At 34.4% G+C, this 12,004-nt stretch overlaps 1 protein-coding gene across 6 annotated transcripts; it reads left to right on the plus strand.

Annotated features, from left to right (window-relative positions):
• The first annotated feature begins 100 nt into the window (after positions 1–100).
• Positions 101–9,616, plus strand: LOC104891297 (zinc finger BED domain-containing protein RICESLEEPER 1). 6 transcript variants are annotated; one of them, XM_048642874.2, is made up of 7 exons: positions 101–236; positions 330–406; positions 3,154–3,312; positions 3,977–4,042; positions 6,965–8,949; positions 9,032–9,096; positions 9,295–9,616. In XM_048642874.2, exons 5-6 carry the CDS (start codon positions 6,987–6,989, stop codon positions 9,082–9,084), a joined length of 2,016 nt encoding a protein of 671 aa, XP_048498831.1. In that variant the 5' UTR covers positions 101–236; positions 330–406; positions 3,154–3,312; positions 3,977–4,042; positions 6,965–6,986; the 3' UTR covers positions 9,085–9,096; positions 9,295–9,616. The 6 variants fall into 6 exon arrangements, with proteins under 6 accessions (XP_048498831.1, XP_010675273.1, XP_048498829.1 ...); XM_010676971.4 differs by lacking the exon at positions 3,977–4,042 and having other exon boundaries at positions 9,180–9,616; XM_048642872.2 differs by lacking the exon at positions 3,977–4,042.
• Positions 9,617–12,004: the final 2,388 nt, after the last annotated feature.

Below are 12,004 nucleotides of genomic sequence, written 5' to 3' on the forward strand. Positions count from 1 at the left end.
ATATATATATATATATATATATATATATATATAGAATTGGGTTCATATGAGAACCACCTTTATTGTGAGAACTAACTTATGGTGAGAACCACCTTAAAAAAAAACATTTTGAAATGATCAAAAAATTTCCAATCTAGGGTCGTGCAACTTCTTTCCATTTTTCTCATTTCTCTTTCTCTCTCCTATTTCGCACTTTCTCACTCCTATTTTGCACTTTCTCTCTCTCCTAATTCCCAGTAAGTTTTCGTATTTCTTCGACTTTGGTTCGTTTAGTTGATTTTTGATGATCGCTGTTGTTAATTTCGCACTTTCTCTCTCCTATTTCGCAGTTCATTGGAATACATGACAGTAACTTCTTCGTTCTCCGGTTAACTTCTTCGTTCTCCGGTTAACTTCTTCGCAATACGTAATCTTCTTCTCAATTTCTTTGATTTTTTCTTTAGATCTTGTGCATTTGTTGTTGTTTTCTGGAGATCTAAGGTTAGAAATTGTAAATTGAAATGTTAATCGTATGGAATGTTAAATTAGGGTTTGCTTGTGTTAGGTTTTGCATGATTCATACTTCATTAGTGAAATTTCTTTGTGGTCAATTAAACAACCTCTAATTCAATCATGTTTGTCGCCCAAATGCAATGTTGCATCGACGAGGCACAAAAATTTAGTGTAATATCATCATGTGAAGTAGATTGCATGAGTTTATAAAATCAGCCTGGAGCCAACCTCCATTCCATATTTTCAACATTGTCCTTGAAAATCTCACTGTTAATTATAGGTTCATAGTGAAAAGGCATCACTTTACTTTTATAATAGGCAATTTGGAATTCCATGAAAGTTTTAGTGTTGTACTAGTCATATATGCTTCCTTAAAGTACATGCTCAAGTCATAGAAGAACTTATCTTGAGACGGGAAGACAAACTTTCCATGTAATTATTTACCAACATCTGTTGATCAAATTGAAGCTATATACATAGAATGGTTTATTGTCCTTTCATTTGAAAATCAAGATACTCTTATGATCTCCACTTTCATGCTCCATACAGAACTATTAGTACATTTTATACTTAACTCCCCACCCACCCTCAAGTACTCATTTTTTTCAGCCCAAATTTACCCCAATATGTGAAAAGATTCAAACTTTAATAATAACATTGTATCAGAAACTGGTTCTAACAGCAGTAGCGGTACAAGAAATCCCTAGTTCCTTATTATGCATCAAATACAATGTTGCTAGCTCATTAGGGTCTTTGCTGCCTTTTTCATAAATTTGATTTGTTCTTTTTAGCAGATCTTCTTTCACCTTCTGCTCTTGTAAGTTTTTGGTTAATGGTTTGGTTATCAGTATGTAATTTGCCAAAATTTCCTGCAACTATCATCCTGCTAATCTACTGCTGCCAGCATCTTTAATTTGGCTTCTTGAGTTGTGAAGTTATACGCTCCACCATGCCTAAATGATGTGGGCCATTTTGCATTTTCTTGTGCTGGGCTGTGTAAATTTTGTTTATTAACGTGTCTATATACATATATATATATACATATATATATATATATATATATATACATATATATATATATATATATATATATATATACATATATATATATATATATACATATATATATATATATATACATATACATACATATGTATATACATATATATGTAAATGGGAGAATTTTTTGAGGAATGCAAGCGTAAATAGACACGTGTTTGTTTTCACTTTATTTTGATAAAATAAAAAACTAATTGGTTAAACAATTAAATAATTAAAGATGCGTTTAAGAAAATTGCTGTTAGAAGTAATTTCATAATATTTATATTATGATTTATCTATATGTAGATAAATTCATTAATTACATCCTAATTATTTACAAAAGATTTGCATCTAGAGACAACATTTGAAAATGTTCCCTACATATAGTATATACCATGGCTTTATATTTTTCAACTTCTTATTGTCGCCCTACAACACTCCTGATGACTCCAAAATAGTAGCCATCTTCAGGGGAGTTGTTGAATCTGTTTTGAAGATAAGCCTATGGTAGTTGGTATCCCAAGCATATCTTTTGTCGATTAATGCTAGGTATATCCATGAGAAGAAGTTGTCAGGAGTCCATATTTCCCAGCGCTGACATAAACAATTATAGAGCACTGTCCTCCATTCAGCCTCATCCTGACCTTCTTCCATCCTCACTACTTTGAGGTAGGGTTGGGTGCAAGAGAGAACTAATTAAGCATTTTGGGTATGCTCAATTCATTGTTTGAGGCCTAGGGAGATTGAAGGTGGTGATAACCTCTTTTCTCCATTTTTTGCAGACCGTTAGTAGCGGATCTTGTGATCTTTTGCTAGTTTAGGCCACACATGGGTGGATAGAAGATAATGTTGGCACCAACTTTGGTAGCACTTGATTTTTCCAAGGCCAAGTTTTCTGGTTCCATTATAGGTTCATCGCCAATTTTTTCTTCCCATTTTACTCTTTCAGCATCGATGAAGGATTCTTTGTCTTCATTTATGTTGTTGAAAGCGAATCAATGATTGAAACAATCATCATCAAACTCAGCTGCTATGTTTGCATATGCTTCGTTCTTCATTTTGATTTTATGAACTAAATATGAAGTGATGAATTGTTATGGCTAAGGTCCTTTATATAACCAGTCCATTTTCTCAACGGTTATTTTTATAATAACATCCAAGATCAGTAAGTAATTGAATACTTTGATCCTTTTTTCGAGAAGTTTATAGGCCTTTTTCTTTTAAAGTTATCAAATTATTGATAAACCTTATAATAATAATGTTATATTTAGACCTCTGGGGCCTAAACTTTGCTTCCTTGATTTATTATTGATTATTCTGTGAACAACCATTAATACGCGTATATTTGGTACGATATAGAAGTAAAAATGGAAAAATAAATATAGAATTATTTAATTTACTTGAAACAATATTCTATAATAATAAAATATATTTTTTAAAAAAAGACATCTCATTAATTCTGGAGTCCAAATCTATCATGTGAAAATACCATAGTTATGTGAGAATACTTAATTATATATGAGAATAAACCTTTGTCCCTGGATCACTCTAATCTTACGGTTGACATTTTTTTCGTTTCATTAAATCCCGAAAAAATTATCGTGCTTCCTCCACATAAAGGTGTCTACCTACTGTAGAAAATTGGCATATATCGTCCTCCATGGAAGCTTGAAGATGTAAAGTAGTTCGAACTACTATAGCAAACTAGCAATTTCGTCCTCAATTAAAGCTCGGTCAAGATTCAAAGTCCTTCATTGAGTCCGAAAAAGATTCAAAGTGGTATTTTTTCGAACTTTTAATGCTCTATTTTTCAGTTATTTCTCATATTTTAGGGTTTAGTTTTCGTAATTTTGATATTGTTACTATGCAATTGAGCGATGGAAGATGTGATCCTCATTTTGCCTATTTGTTTTAGTTGATTCGTTTTGGATTTAGAACTTTTTAAGGTAATATCTGTCTGGAATTTATCGTGGTATTTTTTCGAACTTTTAATGATCTATTTTCAGTTATTTCTCAGATTTTAGGGTTTAGTTTTCATAATTTCGATGTTGTTACTATGAGATTGAGCGATGGAAGATGTGATTCTCATTTTGCCTATTTGTTTTAGTTGATTCATTTTGGATTTAACAATAATTGTTTATTGTGGCAAACACAATTCTTGTTAGCTGGTTCATTTAGTTAAACTTGCTAATTGCTGTCATATAGTCATAGTAATTACTTTGTTCATCTTAGATACGGCTGTGAAAATCACAGGCCCGGCAATATAATACTCCGTGGTTTCTTTGATTCGTGATTGAATTCCTTAATTAGATTTAGCTGCTGCTGTTGTTTTTGATATTCTAATGCTAAGGGGTAACAGTGGATTTTCATCTTTAGTTTTTTCTTTCTGCATCATTTCTCTCTATACATCTTGAAATTCGTGTATTTTGGGCGTGAAATACAGTTGTTGCCGATGCTGGAATTAGTGGGAGGATTTTTATGAATTGGTTTGACTTTTGAATTGAGAATTGTAAGTATGATTACATTGTCTCTTTTAAACATTCTATCAGTCTGTTCAAGTTGCAAGTATGGCTATCTCTTGGGTGGTCTGGTAGCTGCTTCTGCTTTAGGATCACATAGTTTAAGCTCCTAAATATAGTAGAGTAAGATTTTTTTTGTTGCTCACGTTTGTGGCACACTTTCCTCTTGATGCTAGATTGGAGCCTCTGAAAATTTTCGGGACAAAGCTGTACATAGTTGACCACCTAAGAATTGTAAATTTCCGCCAAATAGTGAAAACCATGGTATAGCTATCACTGTCATAAGAGAACTATTATGATTTCCATGGGTTCAGAATTCATTTAGGAAGAGCAACCGAAATTCTTTAGGTCTGTTTTTGATTTATTTTAATACAAGTATTTAGATTCTAATTTTGTAGCTTTATACATATTTGAGTAGGAATTCAGAATTTATACATTGTATATTAATTTTGTAATATTGTTCAACTCGTTCACTTGATGAATTTGAAGCATCGTGTAATATTTCATGTTAATTTGGTGATATTATTTGATTTTTATCAAGGGTCCGTCATTATTCATTTTTTGTGGCTAATAATATGTAATAGTTGTGAAATTTGTGATCTAGGGCCTGTTTATTTTGGGGGAAAATGATTTTCCTCAATTCTCATCCTTTGACTGGTTAATTGATTTAGTAAGGAAAACAATTTCCCCAATTGTATTTTTCGTCCCCCATATGTCTCTTGGTGGCAGTAAGGGACTTACATATGCTTGCTGAGAGATACAATTGGAGGTATATGTGTCCTTCACCTTCTTTTACTAAGGGTGTGTTTGGCTTGACGGAAATCATTTTTAGTGGAAAGTGGTTTTCCGTGGAAATCGTTTTCCAAAGCAAAATTCAAGGCTATATTGGTTTTCTTTGTTTGGTTGCAAGGAAAGTAGTTTTCTTCTTAACCCATCTTTGTTTGTTTATATTGTGCATTGTTTGATAGAGTGAGGAAAAGGGTGGCTTCCCTTGCCTCACTAGAGAAAGTAATTTTCCACCCTTGGAAAATGAAGTGCAACCCATACTTTCCCCTCCTTGATTTGGTCCAAACCAAACAAAGGAAAATAAGGATGGGTTTCATGAAGAGCACTTTCCTCCTAACCAAACACACCCTATAATGGATTATATGGTCGCTTATGGCTGGTTTTGTGGTTTGCGAATGACCTATTTGATCACATTTGAGTTTTTGTGCAATATTTATGTTGAATTAGTAGGTCAATTGTTTATAATAGTAATTTTAAAGTATAAATGACTTATGCAGATATCTACATTCACTGAATAGGGGTCATGCACTTAGGTTTTTGTTCTCGTATGTTAATTCTGAAAGAGTGACGATAATTATCTTTCAAAAATCACGGGGCTAGTAAGAAGCTTTTTCTTTGCAATTGTAGGTATGATCAAAAGAGGCTCTTTATTGTTAAACGAGTAAGGTTGTGTACAGCTGACCTGTATGCTTCCCTTAGGCTAGAGCTTTGTTGGAGGCATTGGCATAATCATATGATATGGTATGTGAGACATGGGACTAGTAACAATGATTGTGCAGTGTGTGACTATAATAGTTTATCTTGTTCAATGTTCATAGTTTCGATCCTTTTGCTACTCATTAATTTTTCCATGGTTAGCCACTTAGCCTAAAAATGCAAATGAGATTGAAGTAAAGGATCGAATTTGAGATTCTGGTTGCGGTAGCGTAAGTGCATCTAGAAGATAATGTAGATTTAATTAACAAAAGTCTTATATAATTCCAACATGGTAAGTTTATTTCCACTAGTGTTGCAGCACAACACTTGGTTTTGCTGCAGAGATTGCATGATCTGATTCTTTTTTGGTGGCGGGGGAGCGTTATTGATAACGTGCTTGGTCACTTACTTAGGTTGGTAAAAAGCTAGTACCTCTTTGCTACGTTAGTATAAAAATTGTCGAAGTATTTGTGTAAAAGATAACAGCCGGAGATTAGGTCTGATCGTTAGTTGTAGGCTTGTAGCTCACGCGTAAAATTCACTTCCATTTATCATTTCTCCTTTTTCTCTATTTTTGTTCATTTTCATTCGTTTTCACCCCACCAATTGCGAAAGTGTCAAGGAGTTGGTCTATATGTAGGTAATTGACAGGAATTGTTAAGAGTTTTGGATGTCAAGGAAGGAAGGTGAAAATTGAAGGAAACTTTCAGATTTCTTCCTTTTTACTCATCATACTCATTCCTTGATTAATTGTTGGTACTTATAAGTTTTGGATCCCAATGACCTACCTTTTTTTATTTGCAATTTTTTCAAAAGAATAAACCTTTTCTTTCTGCTCACTTGAACTGTTGCTACGCTTGCTTCCATTGGCTTTGCCTCACAAGCAACAGAGCAGAAAAGAATAACATGGGCAGGGTTTATTATTTTATGGGCATGAAGAGAGAAAGGGAGAGAGAGAGAGAGAGGGGGGGGGGGGGTAGAGGGGGAGGGAGGAAGAGTGATGAGGTGTAGTTGAAATATGATAAGCTCAAAATCTTGTGCATCAGGTGAACTTTTAGGCCATTTTGAGAATAAGTTCAGTTTTCAATCAGGTTTAACCAGTTTAGAGGTAACACTAGCGGTAGTTAGTAGAACTAAAATCTGTTGCATCAGTGACATCCAAAATAAATCAGTATATACTAGTCTAATCAGTATAAACAATTGTAGTTTAGTCATAATCAGGTAAAGTGAACAGAAGAATTTGAATGGTTTGGGTTGTATGTTGTCTTGTACTTGGTCTCTCTCCATGTTCAAACTAGTGGCTAATACTTTTTTCTAGGGAAGAAGGCAATACTTGTGCTTTCATAATATCTAGGACCTTAAATACTGTCTTTAGTACCTGGATGTATCAATTGGTCAAAAGCATTTAACTATTATTTTTAATTCTCCAGATATTGAAATCTAGCCCATGTGATGGAGATAACGAGTGAGACAGTGATTAAGAAACCGAAACGATTAACTTCGGTTGTTTGGAACCACTTTGAAAGAGTAAAGAAGGCTGATATATGTTATGCTGTTTGTGTACATTGTAATAAGAGGTTAAGTGGATCAAGTAATAGTGGAACAACACATTTGAGAAATCATTTGATGCGATGTTTGAAAAGATCCAACTATGATGTTTCTCAGCTGCTTGCAAAGAGACGGAAAAAGGATAACACCGTTACCCTTACAAGCTACAACTTTGATGATGGGCAACCCAAGGATGAACATATTCCAGTTGCTGCTATTAAGTTTGAGCCAGAGCCTAAAAGGGAAGAGGCTATATCAATTGGGAGTATGAAGTTTGACCAAGAGCGAAGTAGGATGGATCTTGCCCGTATGGTTATTTTACATGGTTATCCGTTGGCCATGGTTGACCATATTGGCTTCAAAGTATTTGTAAAAAATCTGCAGCCAATGTTTGATATTGCAACAAATAGTGCACTAGAGCTTGACTGCATTGCAATCTATGAGAAAGAGAAACAGAAAGTCTATGGGATCCTAAACAGACTAAGGGGCAGGATTAGTGTTGCTGTCGATCTCTGGAATTCACCCGAGAATGCCAGATACTTGTGCCTTACGGCCCATTATGTTGACGAAGAGTGGAAGCTACAGAAGAAGATACTAAATTTCATCATGATTGATGCGGCCCATACTGAAGACATACACTCAGAAGTCGTTATCAAATGTCTGATGGATTGGGACATTGAGCGACGTCTTTTTTCAATGACATTCGGTGACCTTTTCACCAGTGACGATATTGTCTCCAGAATTAAAGATCATTTAGCTCAGAATAGGCCTCTTCTGAGTTACGGCAAACTGTTCGATGTGCGTTGTGCTGCACATGCTCTGAAGTTGTTGGTTGGAGATGCAATGGATGCGCTTTGCGAGGTCATACACAAGATTAGAGAAAGTATTCGTTATGTAAAGAGTACGCAAACAATGCAGGGGAAGTTCAATGAATTAGTCACCCAAACTGGAATAGATAACCAGAAGAACTTACTAGCTGACTGCCCAATGCGATGGAACTCAACATCTGTGATGCTAGAAACAGCATTGGCATACAGAGCAGCTTTCTCTCTGTTGCAGGAGCATGATTCTGCGTATACAGCTGGTCTATCTGAAGAAGAGTGGGAATGGATGAATTCGGTTACTGGCTACTTGAAGCTTTTTGTTGAGATTACCAATGCAATTACCAGCAATAAATTTCCAACTTCAAATATATACTTCCCCGAGATATGTGATGTTCATGTACAGCTGATTGATTGGTGTAAGAGCTCAGATGAATGTATCAGATCTATGGCTCTAAAAATGAAAGCTAAATTTGACATCTATTGGAAGAAATGCAGTTTGTCATTAGCTATAGCAGCAATCTTAGATCCCAGATTCAAGATGAAGTTGGTAGAGTATTACTATCCCCAAATCTATGGTAGTAGTGCAGAGGATAACATCAAAGAAGTCTCTGATGGTATTAGAGAGCTTTTCGACGAATACTCGATTGGTTCAGTATCAGTTTCAGTTGATCACGGTGTTGGAAGCAGTAATGGTGGTATTGGGAGCGACTCTAGGGATCGATTGAAAGGTTTTGACAAGTTTCTCCATGAGACTTCGCAGGGTAAAAATGCAGTTTCAGATTTGGAGAAATATTTGGAGGAACCAGTCTTTCCCCGTAACTACGATTTCAACATTTTTACATGGTGGAAAGTTCACACGCCAAGATATCCTATCCTATCCATGATGGCCCAAGATGTTCTTGGTGTTCCCATGTCAACCGTTGCACCTGAGCTGGCTTTTAGGACTGGGGGCAGGGTTCTAGACCAGTATCGCAGTTCTCTAAGTTCAGATACTGTGCAGGCTTTGATATGCACACAAGATTGGCTGCGGACAGAAGTAGAAGGTACTAAACACAATTCCTTATTTTCTTTAATTTTGTCTACTTTAATGAAACTGCTGTTTTCTAACTGTTGATTCTGATACAGAATCTAGTCCACCAGGTCATAGTGCTGTACCTTTGTGCATTGAAGCAAGTTAGTCCCATAGCATGGTATGCGTTTCAACTTGGTTGTATTTCTTTTTCACATGTGGTTCAAGGAACTCTTTTGTAAATACTGTCTCTCTCTTCCTCAGAGGCTTCAGTTGCTAATCTCTTGAATGATTGGATATGTCTGGATAAATGATCTGCATTTTGGCGTCATTCTTGAGAATTGTTACGCGATGCTAAGAGTTTACTTTTCATTTGTAGGGTCAGATGGCAAACTGCGAATAGATTTATGTCAATCCAGGTCTGGGTGAACAATTCAGATTTGCCCTTCTGGGTTAAATTTCTGATGTGTTAGATTTTAGGATTAGATAATTGCTTTCTGTTGGTGGAAAGGTTTTTGTACAAATTGCGCCTTTCTCTAACTCTTGTGGAGGATGATGATATAGCATTCTTATAAAAGTAAATTAATTGTAGTGACGTTTTATCTTTTGCTTGTGCATCGTGAATTTGAGATCGCTTGGGTACTGCTTACTACCCAAAAGGACTATGCACCGTATAGCTTTAAATAAACGCGGTACTTTATGTGTTTGTCCCCTCCCCACCCCATTCTGTCTTTATAATCTTTCCTCCAACTGATTTATCAAGTAAAAATGGGCGTACATTATTACACGCACCAATGTTATTTTGAAGTTCTTGGGTGCATTGTCCATGTATTGATGGTGCTTCTGTGTGTGCAATGTACTGAAAGATGGGAGACGTCAACAGTTCTGGTGTAATGTCACCGTGTTTTCACCCAACAGACAGATATGCTTGAGCATGTACTAATTTTTTTTTGGAAATGGTGGTGCCTGTTAATATTGTTTTTCTGGAAGGTTGGGATTTTTTATATCTAGAGAATAGAAGTACTATATGGTTTAAGACTTAGGTACGTTATATATCCATTATGTCGTTTTTTTGAATCATAAAACTGATTTAAAGATTTCATCGATATTATATAGCATCAACTTCTTCGCATAGATTTTATTCTTCAAGGCATTTGATGGAAGGCTGGCAATCAGTAAATTACACTTAAGTTTTACATGGGTTCCAGAATTGAGTTGTAGCAAAAGTACCTTGTTGGAAATTACACTCAAGTTTGACTTTAGCTTCATACGGAAAGTGGTTGCTTGGTTTCAGTTTTAAGGGGGTGAACTGTTGCAGATTTTTTTTTGAATAAAATGAAATAAAGGGTGTTCTTGACATTTCCAAATCTGCATGGGGAAAATATGAATGTATTAAGAAACTATGCTAATTTATCGACTTATAGAGAGTCAAATACAACAATGATGTGGTCAAGATTCGACATAAGAAGTGTCTCTAATTTTCAAAAAGTTCTTACCCGTTAAATTAGTTGTAAGTTTAGAATTTACTCCCTTTTAGAAACAGAAAAGTTGATATCAATATATTTAGCAATTTAAGTAATTTAACTTTGTATTTTCTTTAGATAATATCACTATTGATTAACGCAAAATACTCTCAAGAATAAGAGTGTCTTCTCAAGACTTTCTCATATGATTTATAACTTGTTAAGCATGTTAATTTTTTCTCTTTGCATTTACTTCTCTTTTTCAGTCACTACCTTGGTACCTCCCTTTCTTTCTTTTTACTTGTTTAATAGGTGAAAGTTCATATGAGATTGTTTTATGATATTCTAAAAGTTCGATTTATCTTAATAAGTGAATTTGTATAAAGGAGGAGGGGGCAAAGTTGCGGTTGTCAATGCAAATAGTTTGACAATGCATTACCTTAAGACCACAATCAATTTGGGGAACTTCATAGAAAGTCTCTCTTCTCATAATCAACCAAACAACACTCCTTACAAAATATTACTACACAAAAATAATAGTTTTTTACCTATTTGATACGAAATATGGCTAGTAAGAGTAGCAAATCAGGCTCGCAAAAAAGGGTTCTCATAAGCCCATTAGATACTTCCTCTCTCTTTTCTCTCTTGCAACTTTCCCAAAAATTACTTATCTCTATTACATGAGGGAGGGGGGAGCAATATACGTGTCTTCTTTTGAAATGCCTATTTTACCCCCCTTCTCGTTCTAAATTACAAAAGGAATGTCAATACTAAAATGGGGGTTCTAGCAAAGCCATCGGAAATTAAATTATAACATCACTCAAAAATCACTTATATTAGGAAACTTTACAAATCACTCATAGAATCGAGAAAATTACAAAAAATCACGAAAATCACTCAAATGATCGGGAAACTTTACGAAAACAAAATATTTAACTTACAAACTAAAACTAATATACCAGGACATCAATACATACAAAAACATTCACAAAATTCACTTACAAATCATTATTTTCAAAAATCATCATCTTTATTATATAAGGGAAGGGGTGAGCTATGGTGTCCTCGATGAAGAGACTATTTAACCCCTTTTCCTTTCTAAATTACAAATTCACTTACAAACCAAAGGGAGTTTCAAATAAAAATACTGAAAATAAAATTATAAAAAATCACTTAGAATTGCATAATTTACATTATACAAATCACTCAATGAGTAAACTTTACAAAAACCAAAAAATTAACTTACAAACTACAACAAATACACTACAACGTCAATACATACTCACAAAAATTTGACTTGAAATCCAAGTATCCAATATGAAGTAGTGTACTTAATTTAAAAATCAACTAAAAAATTATAATATTAAAAATCATAGATAAATTCAATAAATTTCTATTTTGTTCTGGTGAGAGACTTAAGTGAGAGATACTAAACCAAATAAATTTTGTAACTAAAAGCAATTATACTTTATATGACTAATGTTCAAATTCATACTTTTACATACGTCGAAAAAAATCGAGTTTCTGTCTTAAAAAAAAAAATTCAAGCACGCATGCATCATGTGCACAAAATGCTAGTACTTTATTAGTTACAAGAGAGATAGATAGAAAGAGATAAAAAAAAAA

Source organism: Beta vulgaris, chromosome 4, assembly GCF_026745355.1.
Source record: "Beta vulgaris subsp. vulgaris cultivar EL10 chromosome 4, EL10.2, whole genome shotgun sequence".
In the NCBI taxonomy this organism is placed as follows: domain Eukaryota; kingdom Viridiplantae; phylum Streptophyta; class Magnoliopsida; order Caryophyllales; family Amaranthaceae; genus Beta; species Beta vulgaris.